The sequence below is a fragment of the Balaenoptera musculus genome, chromosome 18 (genome assembly GCF_009873245.2).
Source record: "Balaenoptera musculus isolate JJ_BM4_2016_0621 chromosome 18, mBalMus1.pri.v3, whole genome shotgun sequence".
Lineage (NCBI taxonomy): Eukaryota > Metazoa > Chordata > Mammalia > Artiodactyla > Balaenopteridae > Balaenoptera > Balaenoptera musculus.
In genome coordinates this window covers 19,315,559-19,331,456 of record NC_045802.1, presented here as the reverse complement: position 1 = coordinate 19,331,456, position 15,898 = coordinate 19,315,559, and the positions used below count along the sequence as shown (strand labels likewise).

General features: G+C 36.4%; 1 protein-coding gene across 2 annotated transcripts in view; it reads left to right on the top strand.

Annotated features, from left to right (window-relative positions):
- RB1 (RB transcriptional corepressor 1) overlaps positions 1-15,898 on the top strand; it is a 130,245-nt gene that overhangs the window by 108,051 nt on the left and 6,296 nt on the right. For both annotated transcript variants that reach the window (XM_036831931.1, XM_036831932.1), the window contains exons 18-24: positions 1,265-1,383; positions 4,217-4,362; positions 6,948-7,093; positions 9,895-9,999; positions 10,835-10,948; positions 11,047-11,210; positions 13,114-13,144. In XM_036831931.1, the coding sequence (XP_036687826.1) occupies positions 1,265-1,383; positions 4,217-4,362; positions 6,948-7,093; positions 9,895-9,999; positions 10,835-10,948; positions 11,047-11,210; positions 13,114-13,144 (825 nt within the window). The remainder of the gene's footprint in view (positions 1-1,264; positions 1,384-4,216; positions 4,363-6,947; positions 7,094-9,894; positions 10,000-10,834; positions 10,949-11,046; positions 11,211-13,113; positions 13,145-15,898) is intronic.

The following is a 15,898-nucleotide window of genomic DNA, read 5'->3' as shown; positions in this document are numbered from 1 at the left end:
AATAGAAAGCAGGATAATGGGACAACCTTCTCTTATCTCCGATTTTTTAAGGGGAATGCTCTTAACGTTTCACCACTACATATAATGTTTGCTGTGTTTTTTCTGTTTATTTGTAGATGTCATTTATAAAATTTGGAGTACCCTTCTGTTCCTGGTTTAGTAAGAGTTTTCTTTCTTTTTTTTTTAATGACAAATGGGTTTTTAAGTGAGAACTTTTTCTGCATCGATTTTGACAAGATTTTTCACCTTAGATTTATTAGTGAGGTGAATTGCATTATAGATTTTCTAACGTTGAACTAATTTTGCAACCTGGATAAACTCAACTTGGTAAATGATGTATTCTTTTTAACACTGCTGTTGTGGGTTGCTAATATTTCTTGTTCAGAATTTTTATATCTCTGTTCATGAGCAAGGATGGGCTATAATTTACCTTTTTGTGACAGTTTTTAGTATCAGTGTTGTACTAGCCTCATAAAATGAGATAGAGAATGTTTTTACTTCTTCCATTCTCCGAAGAGTTGGAGCAAAAGTGGAATTATCTATTCCTTGAATATTTGGTGGAATTCACTGGTAAAACCAGCGGTGCTTGATGTTTTCTTTGTGGGGAGACTTTTAATTACTGATCCAAATTCTTTAATAGTTTATAGGACTGTTGAGGTTTATTTATTTCTTATTGAGTTTGGTTAATTTATATTTTGAGGAATTTTCCATTTGGTCTAAGTTTTCCTATGAATTGACATAAAATTTTTCACAACAGTCCCCTATTATCTTTCTAATCTTCGTAATGGTGGCCCCAGTTTTGTTCCTAATACTGTTTATCTGTCTCTTCTCTTTTTCTCAATCTGACTGGAGTTTTGTTTAATTTTATTAGTTATTTCAAAGAACCAATTATTAGTTTAGTTGATCAAACCATGTATTTTATCTTTGTTTTCAGTTTCATTAAATCCTGTTCATGTCTTTATTATTTTCTTCCTTTTACTTTCTTTGGGTCTCTTCTGTGTCTCTTTCCCTAACTTTTAATTTCTTTTCTAATATAAGCATTTGAAGTTATACATATTCCTAGTTCTTTATTTTATGTGTAATACAAAAATTGGCAGTCATTATTTTCAAGGTGGAGAAAAGAATCTTATTCTGACTTCAAAATTGCTATTGTCAATTATGACTAAATTCATAATGCTCACCATGTCAAACCATATGATTTTGATATATACATTAGAGAATCATACTTACCAATGTTGTTTTAATGTCGTCTTATTTCATATAGGATTCACCTTTATTTGATCTTATTAAACAAGCAAAGGACCGAGAAGGACCAGCTGATCACCTTGAACCTGCTTGTTCTCTCAGCCTTCCTCTCCAGAATAATCACACTGCAGCAGATATGTAAGTAGAATATCTGTTGTGTCAATCCATTCAACTTGCAAATAGATTCTGAGCATAGTGTAATGCAAGATGTTATACAAAAGCTGTAGGGAATAGAATTTTGAGTAAGACATTTTTCCTGCTTTCAGGGATCAGTAATATAAGATACATGACCCAAATAAAGTTCGTATACAGTGATACAGAGTGCTACTGAAATCACTCAGGTTTGGTGTAATGAGGACAGCTTTCATGCAGAGATGGCAATTTAGATAGTCCTCAAAGGCAGAGCAGGATTTCAACATGGAAACTGGAGAGGAGGGAAAAGACAGAAATAGCATGAACCCCAAAGTATAGCAGCCAGGAAAGCAGGAAACATTTTTCAGGGAGTACAGCTCAGCGCATCTGGAGTGAAGCATAGGATGGGCAAAGGGAGTAGTGTGGGATCAGAGACTAAAACGGTTGATTAGTTCATGAAGGTGTGATGGAAGAAGAAGGCGATAACTAACATTTATTAAGCGTTCACTATGTGCTGGACAGTGACCTAACAGCCCTGTAAGATAATAGACGCGGCTATCAGCCTCTGTTATCTAGAAGAAGGAATTAGAAATCAAACCCAAGCAATCTGACCCCAAAGCCCATGCTCTTAAGCAGTCTAGCTACATTGCCTTTCATAGAAATGTGCCTAATGTTATGTTCCTGTTCAGTTCCGTATAGGAATTGACATTACAGAGTTCTGTGATTAGTGCAGGGACTGTTTTCCAGAGATGTCATTTCCATGATAATTTGTACCAAAGTATTTCTAGCATATGGAGCGTCTGCCTTCATGTATAAATTTGTTTGCTAGGTAATACATAAATATAAATAAGTCAAGCCTTATCTTTTCTTTAATTCAATAAGCAGTTGTCTGTTCGGTGCCAGGAAGTGCTCTAGGCACTGGGAATACAAAGGCGAATAAGATGGACTAGGTCCTTCCCCTCATAGAGCTTACTCTCTGGAGGAAGGAAATAAACAGTGAACAAGTAAACTAATACATAAGGTGATTTTAGAATATAATAAGTTCTGTAATAGAAAGAAACAGAATGATGTGAAAGAGAAGCTAAGAGAGTGATAGAATGTTTAGGGAAGCTTTCTCTGATGAAGTGCTATTTGACCTGAGACTTGAAGAACAAGTGGGTGCTGGCCAGGCAAAATCTGCATGATGTGCATTCCAGGCACAGCAGTATTAAGTGCAGTGGCCCTGGGTGGTCAAACTTAGCTGGTCTGAGGAACAGAAAGAAACCCCGAAGCAAACAAGAGGAGAATGGTACAAGATGGGGCTGGAGAGGCAAACTGGAGCTAGACCTTGTAGGTTCTCATAGGCCGTAGGGAGGAGTTTCGGTTTTAGAAGGGCAGTGGGAAAGCATTAAGGTTTTAAGCAGGGGTGCAGCTTGCTATAATTGGTATTTTTAAAGTCAGTTTCTGGCTGCTATTTGAAGTACAGGTGGGTTTGGAGGAGGGAAAGGAACAGGGCAAGGAAGAAAGTAGAAAGACCAGTTTGGAGAAAATTTCAGTAGTTCAACTGAGAGATGTAAACGACTTGGTCTAAGATATGTCAGTAGAGATACAAAGAAATGGAAAGATCTGGGGTGTATTTTAGAGGAAGAGTTAATAGAACTTTCTTTTGCATTGGGTTTGAAGATTGGGAAAAGGGAAAAATTAAAAATACCTCCTAAGTTTTTAACTTAAGAAACTGGATGTAATGTGGAGCCATTTCTTGACATGGGAAAGAAGTCAAGAGCTCCACTTTGGCCTTCTTAAGTCTGAGATTCAAGTAGCGAAGTCCAGGAGGTAATGTGTTCACCTAGAATTCAAGGGAGACTAACTTCTACCCAAGTTAAGTCAGTCTACAATATTGTTAGTTAGTGAATTGAAGGGAAATTCAAGGGTGATAATGGACTAGACCCTGGTACTTAAAAAGTTGTGATGGTGATTCCCTTTTCCTAGTGTACTAGTAAATATATTGCATGTACTAGAAACATCCATAGTAAGGTACAAATCCTACTTCCTGCTCAGAATGATTTCTCAGCTACTAAAACAAAATTAGAAAGTTATGCTTTGGTGTTTACTCCCTAGTACTTGCTCTTCATAGTAGATTCTGGGATATTTTTAAAAGACTGTAAACCTTTTACTAATAGTGACCTTAATAAAAAGTGTTCTTGAAAAAAAACAAAGAAAGTAGACCTGGATTATCCTCTAAAATAAAGGGCAACACAGAGCAGTAGAAAGTCAGAAATTGAGAAATAATTTTACTAATATCTCTGCCTTGATTTATGCCTGACATATTTTTAGTATACAGGTGTAAATCTGCCTTGATAATGTTACCTGAAATATTAATTCATATAATCATGTACTATATAGTTTAGGAGGGAGTATGTATGTGTAACTTAAGTCCTATGTATATGAACCATAGTTATCAGTGAAATGTTTTTAGGAGAAGAATCAGAGAAATTGATACTTTGATATCAGTGGCTTGTTCTTTTAAGCTGGAGTCATTTTATGAACTCAGTCCCACTTTAGTTATTAGAATTGAACATATAAACATATGCAGCTATTTTTTAAATAGGTCAGTAATTCCCAAGAAAAGCCATTTATTGAAAAAGAGTTAGAAATGATAAGGACAAGCTTAGTTTTCCTATTAGTCTCTCTTTTCCAACTTGTATTTAAAGAGGAATTTGGTGTAGAACAGTAGATTAAATAGACAAGATGTGTTTGGATGCATGTGTACAGCCGTGTGTGTGTGTGTGTGTGTAAGCGAGAGAGAGAGAGAGATTCTTAGCAAACTTCAAATGAAGTCTTTTCCTTTGAATATATCTAGGTATCTTTCTCCTGTAAGATCCCCAAAGAAAAAAGGGTCAACTACACGTGTAAATTCTACTGCAAATTCAGAGGCACAAGCAACCTCAGCCTTCCAGACTCAGAAGCCATTGAAATCTACCTCCCTTTCACTCTTTTACAAAAAAGGTTAGTAGATGATTACTCTCAAGAGCATGGACTCTGAAATGAGGCTGACTGAATTCAAATCATGGCTCTTCTGCTTAACTAGGCGTGACTTTGGGCAAGTCGCTTTAATATCATATGACCCTGCAATCCCACTACTGGGCATACACCCTGAGAAAACCATAATTCAAAAGGACACATGTACCCCAATGTTCATTGCAGCACTATTTACATTAGCCAGGTCATGGAAGCAACCTAAATGTCCAACGACAGATGAATGGATAAAGAAGATGTGGCACATATATACAATGGAATATTACTTAGCCATGAAATGGAATGAAATTGGGTCATTTGTAGAGTTGTGGATGGACCTAGAGTCTGTCATACAGAGTGAAGTAAGCCAGAAAGAGAGAAACAAATATCGTATATTAACGCATATATGTAGAATCTATAAAAATGGTACAGATGAACCTATTTGCAGGGTAGGAATAGAGATGTAGGCGTAGAGAACGGACATGTGGACATGGTGGGGAAGGGAAGGGTGGGATGAATTGGGAGATTAGGATTGACATATATACACTACCACGCGTAAAATAGATAGCTAGCGGGAACATGCTATAAAGCACAGGAAGCTCAGCTCGGTGCTCTGTGATGTCCTAGATGGGTGGGATGGGGGTGCGGTGGGAGGGAGGTCCAAGAGGGAGGGGATATAGGTATAAATATAGCTGATTCACTTCATTGTACAGCAGAAACTAACACAACATTGTAAAGCAATTATACTCCAATTAAAAAAAAAAGGAAAAAAAAACTTCAATATCTCTATGCCTGTTTTCTCATCTGTAAAATGGAAATAATAATAATCTACCTTGTATGGGTTTTGAGATAATTAAATGAATTAATACATAAAACGCTTCCAACAGTGCCTAGCCCATAGTAAGCACTCAGAAAGTGTTAGATGTTGTTATTGTCACTGCTACTGTTATGCTTTCAAATTTATGCCTGGAAATATTTGCTCCTAACATTACTTTTGCTGTTCAGCTGTGTGAGTTGAGATTATGCAGTGTGTTGTGGCCTAGTGCAGGTACATTTCCTGGTAACCAGGTTGTATTCTCACACATTCTCTGATTGTGTGTGTATGCGGTGGGATGGGGAGGTCATTTGGGTGTCTGTGCATGTGTATATACATGCAAGTGCACACCCACTTGGAGCTCTTTGAAGGAAAGTAAAATGCCACATTCCTCTGTGATAAATCATTTTTCTGATTTTTATTCAAGTCAGAAATATACTGAACTTTATAGGCATGTTATAAGCCCTTACGTTAGAGCGTTGCTTCCAAAGTGTGGTCCCCAACCAGCAGAATCCACCTCACCTGCTAAGTTGTAGAAATGAGAATTTTTGTTTGAGCCCTGCCCCTAGAACTACTCAGAAGCTCTAGGATGAGGCAAAAAAAAAAAAAAAATCATTGTTTTTACAAGCCCTCAATGCAAGTCTGATATAAGCCAAAGTTGAGGACCACTGGGATAAATTATTAACTAAAAAATTCTGATTACCTTATGCAAGTCTTTGAAAAGTAAATTTAAACCAAGGGTCATTATGTTTAAAGTAGATGGAGGAAAATTCAGTTTTGTGGATTACTTTTCTCCAACCTGTGTTCCACTAGCATTTTTAAATAAACTCTCTAAATTTAATATCACAGTCATATTACCACTTAGGTAATCTACAAGTCTAGCATTTTTATAGAGAAATACACTATTTGTTTTTTGTTTTTAGGATTGGAAAAATTGAGGGACTTTGGAAATTCCATTATTTTAAAAAATAATTACCCTCTTGAATATTGATAGTGAGAATTTTCAACATCTGTGATGAGAGATTACCAGTGGAACTGAAACAAACCCTATTTGGATTGTCTAATTTCACAAGATCTTAGGATCTTTCTTCCTCCGCCTCAACTTTATTTTATTTTATTTATTTAATTTATTTTTGGCTGTGTCGGGTGTTGGTTGCGGCACGCGGGATCTTCTTTGAGGCATATGGGATCTTTCATTGTGGCGCACGGGCTTCTCTCTAGTTGTGGCGTGCAGGTTTTCTCTCTCTAGTTGTGGTGTGCAGGCTCCAGGGCGCGTGGGCTCTGTAGTTGTGGCGTGTGGGTTCCAGAGTGCGTGAGCTCTGTAGTTTGTGGCACGCAAGCTCTGCAGTTGAGGCGCGGGAGCTCAGTAGTTGTGGCGCACGGGCTTAGTTGCCCTGCGGCATGTGGGATCTTAGTTCCCTGACCAGGGATCGAACCCGCGTCCTCTGCATTGGAAAGTGGATTCTTTACCACTGGACCACCAGGGAAGTCCCTCTACCTCAATTTTATGCTGTAATAATTTAACAAAAGAATTATTTTTTGCTGAATAATGCTTTCAGCAAAGTATTATTTTGCCTTCTAGTATCTAGGACAGTGCTAAGGCTACAAATCATTTATTCATAAGGAAAACAGTGGTAGAGATGAAGTTAATGTTAAAATGCTATTTAACAGCATTTGGTTATAGCAATTTAATGTTTTGAAAAAAATCCACTTGTGATACAAAATTAAGAGTAAATGTGATTAATTACCCTTATTTTTCCAGTGTATCGACTAGCATATCTTCGACTAAATACCCTGTGTGCACGCCTTCTGTCTGACCACCCAGAACTAGAACATATCATCTGGACCCTTTTCCAACACACACTGCAAAATGAGTATGAACTCATGAGAGACAGGCATTTGGACCAGGTAAGAAAATTATGCACTTTTCCTACTCGACTCACTTGTTAGCTGTGTACTGATTTCTTAAGAAAAGGTTAGATTCAAATGAGAAGCTGCATCGATTTAGTAGACTTAATATATATTTGCTTGTTGGCTACCCTTTATATTTTTGCTATATTTCTTACAAATGAGAACTTTAGAGCTTGAGAATATTTCAATAACTTTACTTATTTAATGGCATGAAAGATCTCATTGCAAAACTCACTGAAGAAACTTTATCAAAGGCTTTTTCTATGTTGTGGTAAGCTAGAATTCATTTAGTGTGGAAAAAGCATGAGACTTAAGAATAGTTGATCTAGGACTTCCCTGGTCCAGTGCTTAAGACTCTGCTTCCACTGCAGGCTTCAGGGGGCACGGGTTTGATCCCTGGTTGGGGAACTAAGACCCCCCGGGGATCTTAGTTGATCTAAAAAAGATCTAAAAAAGAATAGTTGATCTAAAACAATGTCAAATGAATAAATGAATGAGTTAATTTACAAAGACCATCTCTCATATCTTCCTCTTTCTTCTGTTTATGGAATAATAATATTTTTGTAACAGTTTTATTGAGATGTAATTCATATACCATGCTAATTACCCATTTAAAGTGTACAGTTCAGTAGTTTTTAGTATATTAACAGAGTTGTGCAACAATCACCAAAATCAGTTTTAAAATATTTTCATCATGTCAAGAAGAAACCCTGTACCTGTAGCGTGCACGCCTCTATTCTGCTACCCCCTCTAACCACAGGCAACATGCTAATCTACTTTCTGTCTTTATAGACTTGCCTATTCTGGACATATAAATGGAATCATACAATGTTATCTTTTGTGTCTGGATTCCTTCACTTACTATGTTTTCATTGTTCATCTGTGTTACAGCTTGTATCAGTACTTCATTCCTTTTTATTGCCAAATAATATTCCATTGTATGGCTATACCACATCATGTTTATTTATTCATCAGTTGATGTACATTTGGTTTCCACTTTTTGGCTACTATGAATAATGTTAATGAAAATTCATGTGCAAGTTTTTGGGTGGACGTATGTTTTCATTTCTCTAGGGTATTTACCTAGGAGTGGAATTGCTGGGTCATATGGTAACTCTATGTTTTACCTTTTGAGGAATGGCCAGATTGTTTACTAGCATGGCTACCCATTTTATATTCCTGTCAGCAGTGTATGGGGTTCCAATTTCTTCACATCTTCACCAACTTCTTAACTTGCCTTTTGGATTATAGCCATCTTAGTGGATATGAAGTGATATCTCTCTGTGGTTTTGATTTGCACGTCCCTGATGGCTAATGATATTGAGGATCTTTTTGTGTTCTTATTGACCATTTGTATATCTTCTTTGGAGAAATAGCTATTCAGATACTTTACCTATTTGTTCATTGGGTTGTCTTTTTATTGTTGAGCTGAAAGGGTTTTTTATATATTCTACATGCAAGTTCCTTATCATGCAAATTCTTATATGATTTGCAAATATTTTCTCTCATTCTCTGAGTTGTCATTTCACTTTCTTGATTGTGTCCTTTGAAGCTTTTGGTGCTTTAGTGCTTCAGAAGCTCAGATTTTCTTTTTCTTCTTGAGTCAGTTTTGGTAGTTTGTGTCTTTCTTTAAATTTTTCCGTTTCATCTTAGATATCTATTTTGTTGATATGCAGCTGTTCATAATGTTCCCTTTTAATCTTTTTATTTTGGTAAGGTCGGTAGTATTGTTCCCAGTAAGAATGATATTTTGAGCAAAAGATGAATTATTGTATAAAGGTATAACCTACAAATATGTATATTTTTCAAGAGTATATTTGAACTCTAAATTCTAGTATGTTGGATTTTTTTTCTAAGTAGGCACTTATTGCCTTATGGGTCTACTGCTTTTCGATAATATAGAAAGATAGACAGTAGTGCTAAGGATTTCTAAAGAGATTAGGTATCTGGAATCAAGAAGATTTTGTGAGAGGTACCTTAGGTAAAGTATTGAAATAGGAGAACTGTGAATTAGCAAAGAGGATACTTGGATGGCATTCTAAACGGGAGAAATAGTAGGATTGGGGCTGTTTAAGATGCTAAACAAGGGATGTTGAGTAGGTATTCTTGGCGGTAGATGGGAGCAAGAATGTTGCAGAAGATATCAGTTCTTAAATTAGGTAGTAAAATTCAGACAAATTAAGAAAGTTCGATGTTTCAAAGTCACAGAAAATTACTTCAAATTTTATTTTTATGTTTAAAATACCCGTCTCTTTAAATGTAATATGCGTGTAGAGTAATCGATATATCATAAGGATACATCTTAATGTAAATTCATCAACTGAACTCATCTATGAAAGCAAATCAAGAAACAGAACATTGTCAACAGAAGACTGTCTCCTATCCCCTTCCAGTTACTGCATCCCCCTTAACACCACCACTGAGTATAGTCAATATTATTTTATCTAATAGTTTGAACCCTTTTCACACCTGGCTTTTTTTTTTAAAGTGCTAGTTACACAGTTAATTGATTCCATTTTCAACTTTTCTCTTCTGAGAAACATTTAAGGAACAGGAGCCAAAGTTAGGGTTACTTACAAACCAGATGATCAGTCCTGAATAATTGAGAGTTGGCTATTTGCATTCTGTTCTTTAAATACTTTACATGTACATTCAAACTGAGCTCAGGATGGGAAAAGATAATTCTGTAGGAAATTAAATTTCCATTTTTTGAAACTAAAAGAAAGATAACAGTGTTTTTTAGAGTACAACCATGCAACAAAATCCTGACTATTTTTATATCACATTTTATTTACTAGATTATGATGTGTTCCATGTATGGCATATGCAAAGTGAAGAATATAGACCTTAAATTCAAAATCATTGTAACAGCATACAAAGATCTTCCTCATGCTGTTCAGGAGGTAGGTAAATTTCCATGGTAAGAATTTTCCAGATATATACATATCTGTAATATGGATAGCTTCAGTCATTAATTATATCATATGTTCTGACTGTATTATATAAATTTACATATCAACTTTTTACTTTCGTATTATTGGTTAATTATTTGTAACTAAAATGTAATTGGGAAGTTAACACACTTTAGTATTCAAATTCATATTATAAAGTAAATAAGGAATACTATATCCCTGACAATAAGCAGGATATTTGTAATAAACTTTTACACAAATATATAAAAAACATATTGTATATATCTATGACATTTCACTGCTAGTAGAGCAGCTATAATCCAAGCCTAAGATGGCTTTTTCGGATTGTTTTTGCCTGTAAAATATGCGTTTTTACTGTTAAATAGTATTATGAACTATTAAAATAGAAAATCTAGGGCTTCCCTGGTGGCGCAGTGGTTAAGAATCTGCCTGCCAATGCAGGGGACATGGGTTCGAGCCCTGGTCTGGGAAGATCCCACATGCCACGGAGCAACTAAGCCCGTGCGCCACAACTACTGAGCCTGCGCTCTAGGGCCTGTGAGCCACAACTACTGAGCCCGTGAGCCACAACTACTGAGCCCGTGTGCCACAACTACTGAAGCCCGCATGCGTAGACCCCGTGCTCTGCAACAAGAGAAGCCACCACTCACCGCAGCTAGAGAAAGCCCGCACGCAGCAACAAAGACCCAATGAATGCAGCCAAAAATAAATTAATTAATTTAAAAAAAAAAAAAAGAAAGAAAGAAAATCTAAAGAGTTAAATACCCAAATTCATTTAACAAGTGTTTTCGCTCTTCTTCCTCAGACATTCAAACGTGTTTTGATCAGAGAAGAGGAGTATGATTCTATTATCGTATTCTATAACTCAGTCTTCATGCAGAGACTGAAAACAAATATTTTGCAGTATGCTTCCACCAGGGTATGTTAAAAAGCATCCTTTGTTTGGGAAAGTCTAATTATAAAGCAGTGGATCTCACTAAAATGTTAAGTAATCTACTTTTTTTGTTTTTCCTCTAGCCCCCTACCTTGTCACCAATTCCTCACATTCCTCGAAGCCCTTACAAGTTTTCTAGCTCACCATTACGGGTTCCTGGGGGGAACATCTACATATCACCCCTGAAGAATCCGTATAAAATTTCAGAAGGTCTACCTATGCCAACAAAAATGACTCCAAGATCAAGGTTTGTGTTTTCTTTTTAGGGAAGTGGTAAAGAATAAGAGGGGCTTATTTTGATCCAAGCATAAGAACACAAAGCTTTCTTCATCTAAAATAAGCTAGATTTGAGACTCTAATTTCCTCATTTATATTAAGTGATGTGATAAGAATTGGGGGTCGGGGGGAGGTAATCTGTTTACTTAGATGGGTTTGCACATTTAGTCATCAGCTTTCCTGGCTGCTGGGGTCTGTTCTTTTTTAAACGGTCTGAGCACCAGTTTGATGATAAGTTTCAAGTCACTCTCATGTTTTTGTAAGTAGCCAGTCTGCTAAACAAAGTAGATTACTTTTGGTTAAGAATTTTTATTCTGGAGTTTATTGAATGTCGTGTGAACTCTTTCTGTGGATGTGTTCATCTTGCTTATAACAATGTAGATGACTGATTAAATGTAGGTGACTGTAAATTAAGTCTTTAGAAGTCCATCCCTAATTCAGCCTGTGGCCTCCTTGTATTAACTTGAGCGGGTCTCAGGGTGCTGTGGCTCAGGTAAATGATGAGTGTGAAACTGTTTTAAATTCTCAGATGAAAGGTTCTGTGCAACTACAAATCAGTATATTATCTTCCACATCCAACAGCAAGTGCTCTCTGGCTTTTGAAGTACTTCAGTTGACTCATTATGTGTTATCATGGGCTATTTAAAACTGACTTTATTTGAATAAAGTGGAGGCAGATTAGCTTGTAAAGTCTCAGAAAATGTTAGCCCATATAGTTGTACTTAAAGGGCAAGAAAAACAAGAAGGGGATATATTAACCCTATAGAAAACATTCATGTGGCGTGTTTAATTATGTAAATAATGCACACTCATAAAAATTTCAAACTCTACAGTAAAAGAAAAAGTAGAAAATAATTGGCAAATGATATAAATGCTCTCATGTGCCCCTGTATCATCTTCTGTTTATTTGGTGTTCTTATAGTTGAGTATCTGTGTACTCATATCTACAACTTACATTATAAGCTGCTGAGATGCCACACCATGTCTAATTTGTACACATGAAAATGTGTACTTAGCTAAATTTTTAATGGTGATAATTAACCCATGTTATGCTGATAATGATGGCTTTTTGCTGATCTTAGTTAAATCACTTCCAGGTTGGAGTCCTTCAGCAAAAAAGTCACATTCTGAAAATCCTGATAAATCATTGATCAGGTATTAAGAGAGCATCTTAACACTCTACATATTCAGCATATTTAGTTAAATCAAATATATCAATATATAGAATGATGGCCACTTATCAAAGAATTGGAGGACAATAAAATCCATATATTTATTGATTCCATGTACATATGATCCAATCTTTGTTGTGTCAGGCTAATGCTGTTCTTCATCTTTATTATCAGGAGCGTAAATTATATGGTTCAAACAAGGACAAACTAATAAGAGATTTCTGATTCTAGGATATGTGTTAAATAGCTTTTACTATATATAGTAAATATATTTACTATACTATATATAGATCCTAATTAGAATTCTGATTATCACTTATAAGTTTTTACCAAATGTAACTTGAATTTTTAATGAGAAAATGTGAAAGAAATTTTAATTAACTTAGTCATTGATTTATGAAGAATTAAGTATGGATAAACTTAAAATTTTCTTTTACCCTTTTTAAATGTGAACAATGGCAGAATATGTTCTTGCAGACATGCAGGTCTTGCTTTAAGAAATCTAAGGAACCAGCTCAGTGTTTGACTAGACTAGCACTACCAGAATAAGTCTCTAGTGAGTATAATTTGTCAGTGGTTCTAGGGGTAGAGGAAACCTTTGATTTGGTATTCCTGATAGTTCAGAATGACGTGTGTATGTTCACCTCTGCACAGTTGTATATGATTTGCATTACTAATTTTCATTTTATATTAACTTGACAGAATCTTAGTATCAATTGGTGAATCATTTGGGGTGAGTATTTTTCCTGTGAAATACAGTAGTATGCACTATAACTATAAAAGAAATCGAGAATTTCTATAATTGAATTTACAAATGCTATTATTCAAGCACCTCATTCAGGCATGTTGCGTAGAATTTAGAAGACATATCAGATTTATTTTCAAATGAGATTTAATTTTAAATCATATTCATAATTGGTGAATTTCAAAGTTGTTTTCTAAACATTTCTTTGAGATTATATAATATTTGTGTGTATACATTCATGTATATACATACAAATATATGCATTATATAATCTCAAAGGAATGTTTTAAAAAACAGCTTTGAAATTCACTAATTTGAAATAAGATACTCCAAAATGTAATCACTGTGTCCAGATGTCACCAGCCAGTCCTTACCTACTGGTCTCCTTCTATACATATACACACTTTTGCTTTTCTTCCTCTCCAAATTCTAGGATATTCTTTCCGTATAAAATTGATTAGGAATTGGTTACATGCCCCAGTATAAGTGACAGAGTCTGTGGTGGTCTTTGTTCCAGAGGAATGCAGGGGAAAGCTTAGCTTTGAAATGGTTATTCTAGTCTGGGAACCCACTACTCTAGCTGGCCTTTCATTACCATCGCTAATTCAGCAGTCCTGTACTCAGTGTGCATTACTATTAATGTTTCATACCACCCACCCCTCTGCCTGTATTTGTTATTTGTTGCTGCATAACAAATCACCCACAAATTTAGTAACTTAAACCTTTTTTCATCTCCGTTTCTGTGGGTCAGTGAGCAGGCGTGGCTTAGGATCCAGGGTCTCTCCGGACAAGGCTGCAGTCAGTGTGTCACCTGGAGCTGCAGTTACCTCCAGGCCCGCCTGGGCAATGACCTCTCACAGACTCACTCGTGTGGCTCTTGGCTGACCCTCGATGGCTATTGGCCCAAGCCATCAGTTCCTTGACACGTGGGCTTCTCCGTAGGTGACAGGCTACTCACAACGTAGCAGCTTGCTTCTCCCAGAGCAAGGACTCCAAGAGAGGGAGGCAGGGAAGGAGGGAGATAAACAAGCAAAATGGAAGTCAGTCTTCTTGTAATCTTGGAAGTGACTTTCCATCACTTTTGCCACATTTAAAGAGCTCCTGACTTGTTTGTTTGTTTATTTATTTATTTATTTCATTTTTTTGTCTGTGTTGGGTCTTCGTTTCTATGCAAGGGCTTTCTCTAGTTGCGGCAAGCGGGGGCCACTCTTCATCGCGGTGTGCGGGCCTCTCACTATCGCGGCCTCTCTTGTTGCGGAGCACAGGCTCCAGACGCGCAGGCTCAGTAATCGTGGCTCACGGGCCTAGTTGCTCTGCGGCATGTGGGATCTTCCCAGACCAGGGCTTGAACCCGTGTCCCCTGCATTGGCAGGCAGATTCTCAACCACTGCGCCAGCAGGGAAGCCCCCTGCCACATTATTTTGTCAGGAGCAAGACACCACCAGGTCCAACCCACACTCAAGGAGATGAGGATTAGTGAGAGCCATTCTAGCATCTGCCTGCTGCACTGCCCCAAATGAAATAACTAGAGAACCATAAATGTTTGTATACTAAAAGACCAAATGTTAAAATGTTTGTTACAAATAGTAAATGCTGTGACATTTAGCTCAACATAGGCTGCAGCTGTCAGGCTTCACAAAGGGGATATGGACCACATAAATAGGATTGGATCTGGATAAGTATAGAGTAGTGGTCTTCAAACTGTTTTGCTTGCCATAGCCTCTAAAAGAATTGAGAAAATGTTATATGTACTTCCATATTTTAAAGCTGATAACTGAAAATCTTATAAATTTAATAGGTGCCCAGAATTTTGTTTCTATCATATTGTACATGTGCTCTAAATATATTTTCCATCAAAATCTGGTTTTGCATTTAATTTTTTTGAAACTTAGTTCATTTAATTTTTGGAAAATAAACCATAATTAGTAAAGCTAATCCTTACTGTCAAATCAGTCAAATCACATTTAATTTCTATCAGGAAGTCTGACTTCATTCTTGAGTTCAAATAAATGTGTTAATACACATCACTGAGATTATCACCTCACTCTGGTTCTGAAATAGATAGACAAGACATAGAGTTTTTCCATATGTTTGTCCTTTGGATAAAATAAGGTATTGTGCCCCCTTTGGTATTTCTTACCAAAGCTTTCTTTGCTGTGAAAGGATTCTCCCTCAGGAGATAGATATCTCAGATCATCTCTAGTAATACTTGGATGGACTCAAATGCTTAAGTTTTTTGGCTATTTAATATTTTATTTTAAAACTTTTAGAGTTAGGATATCAACGAATACTACTACATCAATAATGGCTTCAAATATATAGTATGACTTGTCAACATGATACCCATAAAGTGAGTCCAAAATTATTATTCACTAAACATCGCTTATTGAATTCCTGTGACATTCTTTCCGGTTATGCTGTGCTCTAAAAAGAAAAAAAATCTGTCAAAAATAAGGTTCCAGGAAGCTGTTCCAACTTTGCATGCTTCTGAGAAGTAGCCCTGGTTTTGTGTGTGAGTAGGTTCTGAAGATGAGGAACTAGGACTTTTGGAGTAGTCATCAGAGTTGTTGGGAAGACACAGGGGGGGTTGAAAATAGCAGGTATTTAATTGGGGCAGAGTTAGGTGCAGTTAGTCTGATTTTAACATTTTTCATATCTCTTATTTGGTCCATAAAAGCAGAAAATTAAAATGCGGATATTACCTCTGCCTGATTTTTGACCCACCTCAAACCTACAATTAGG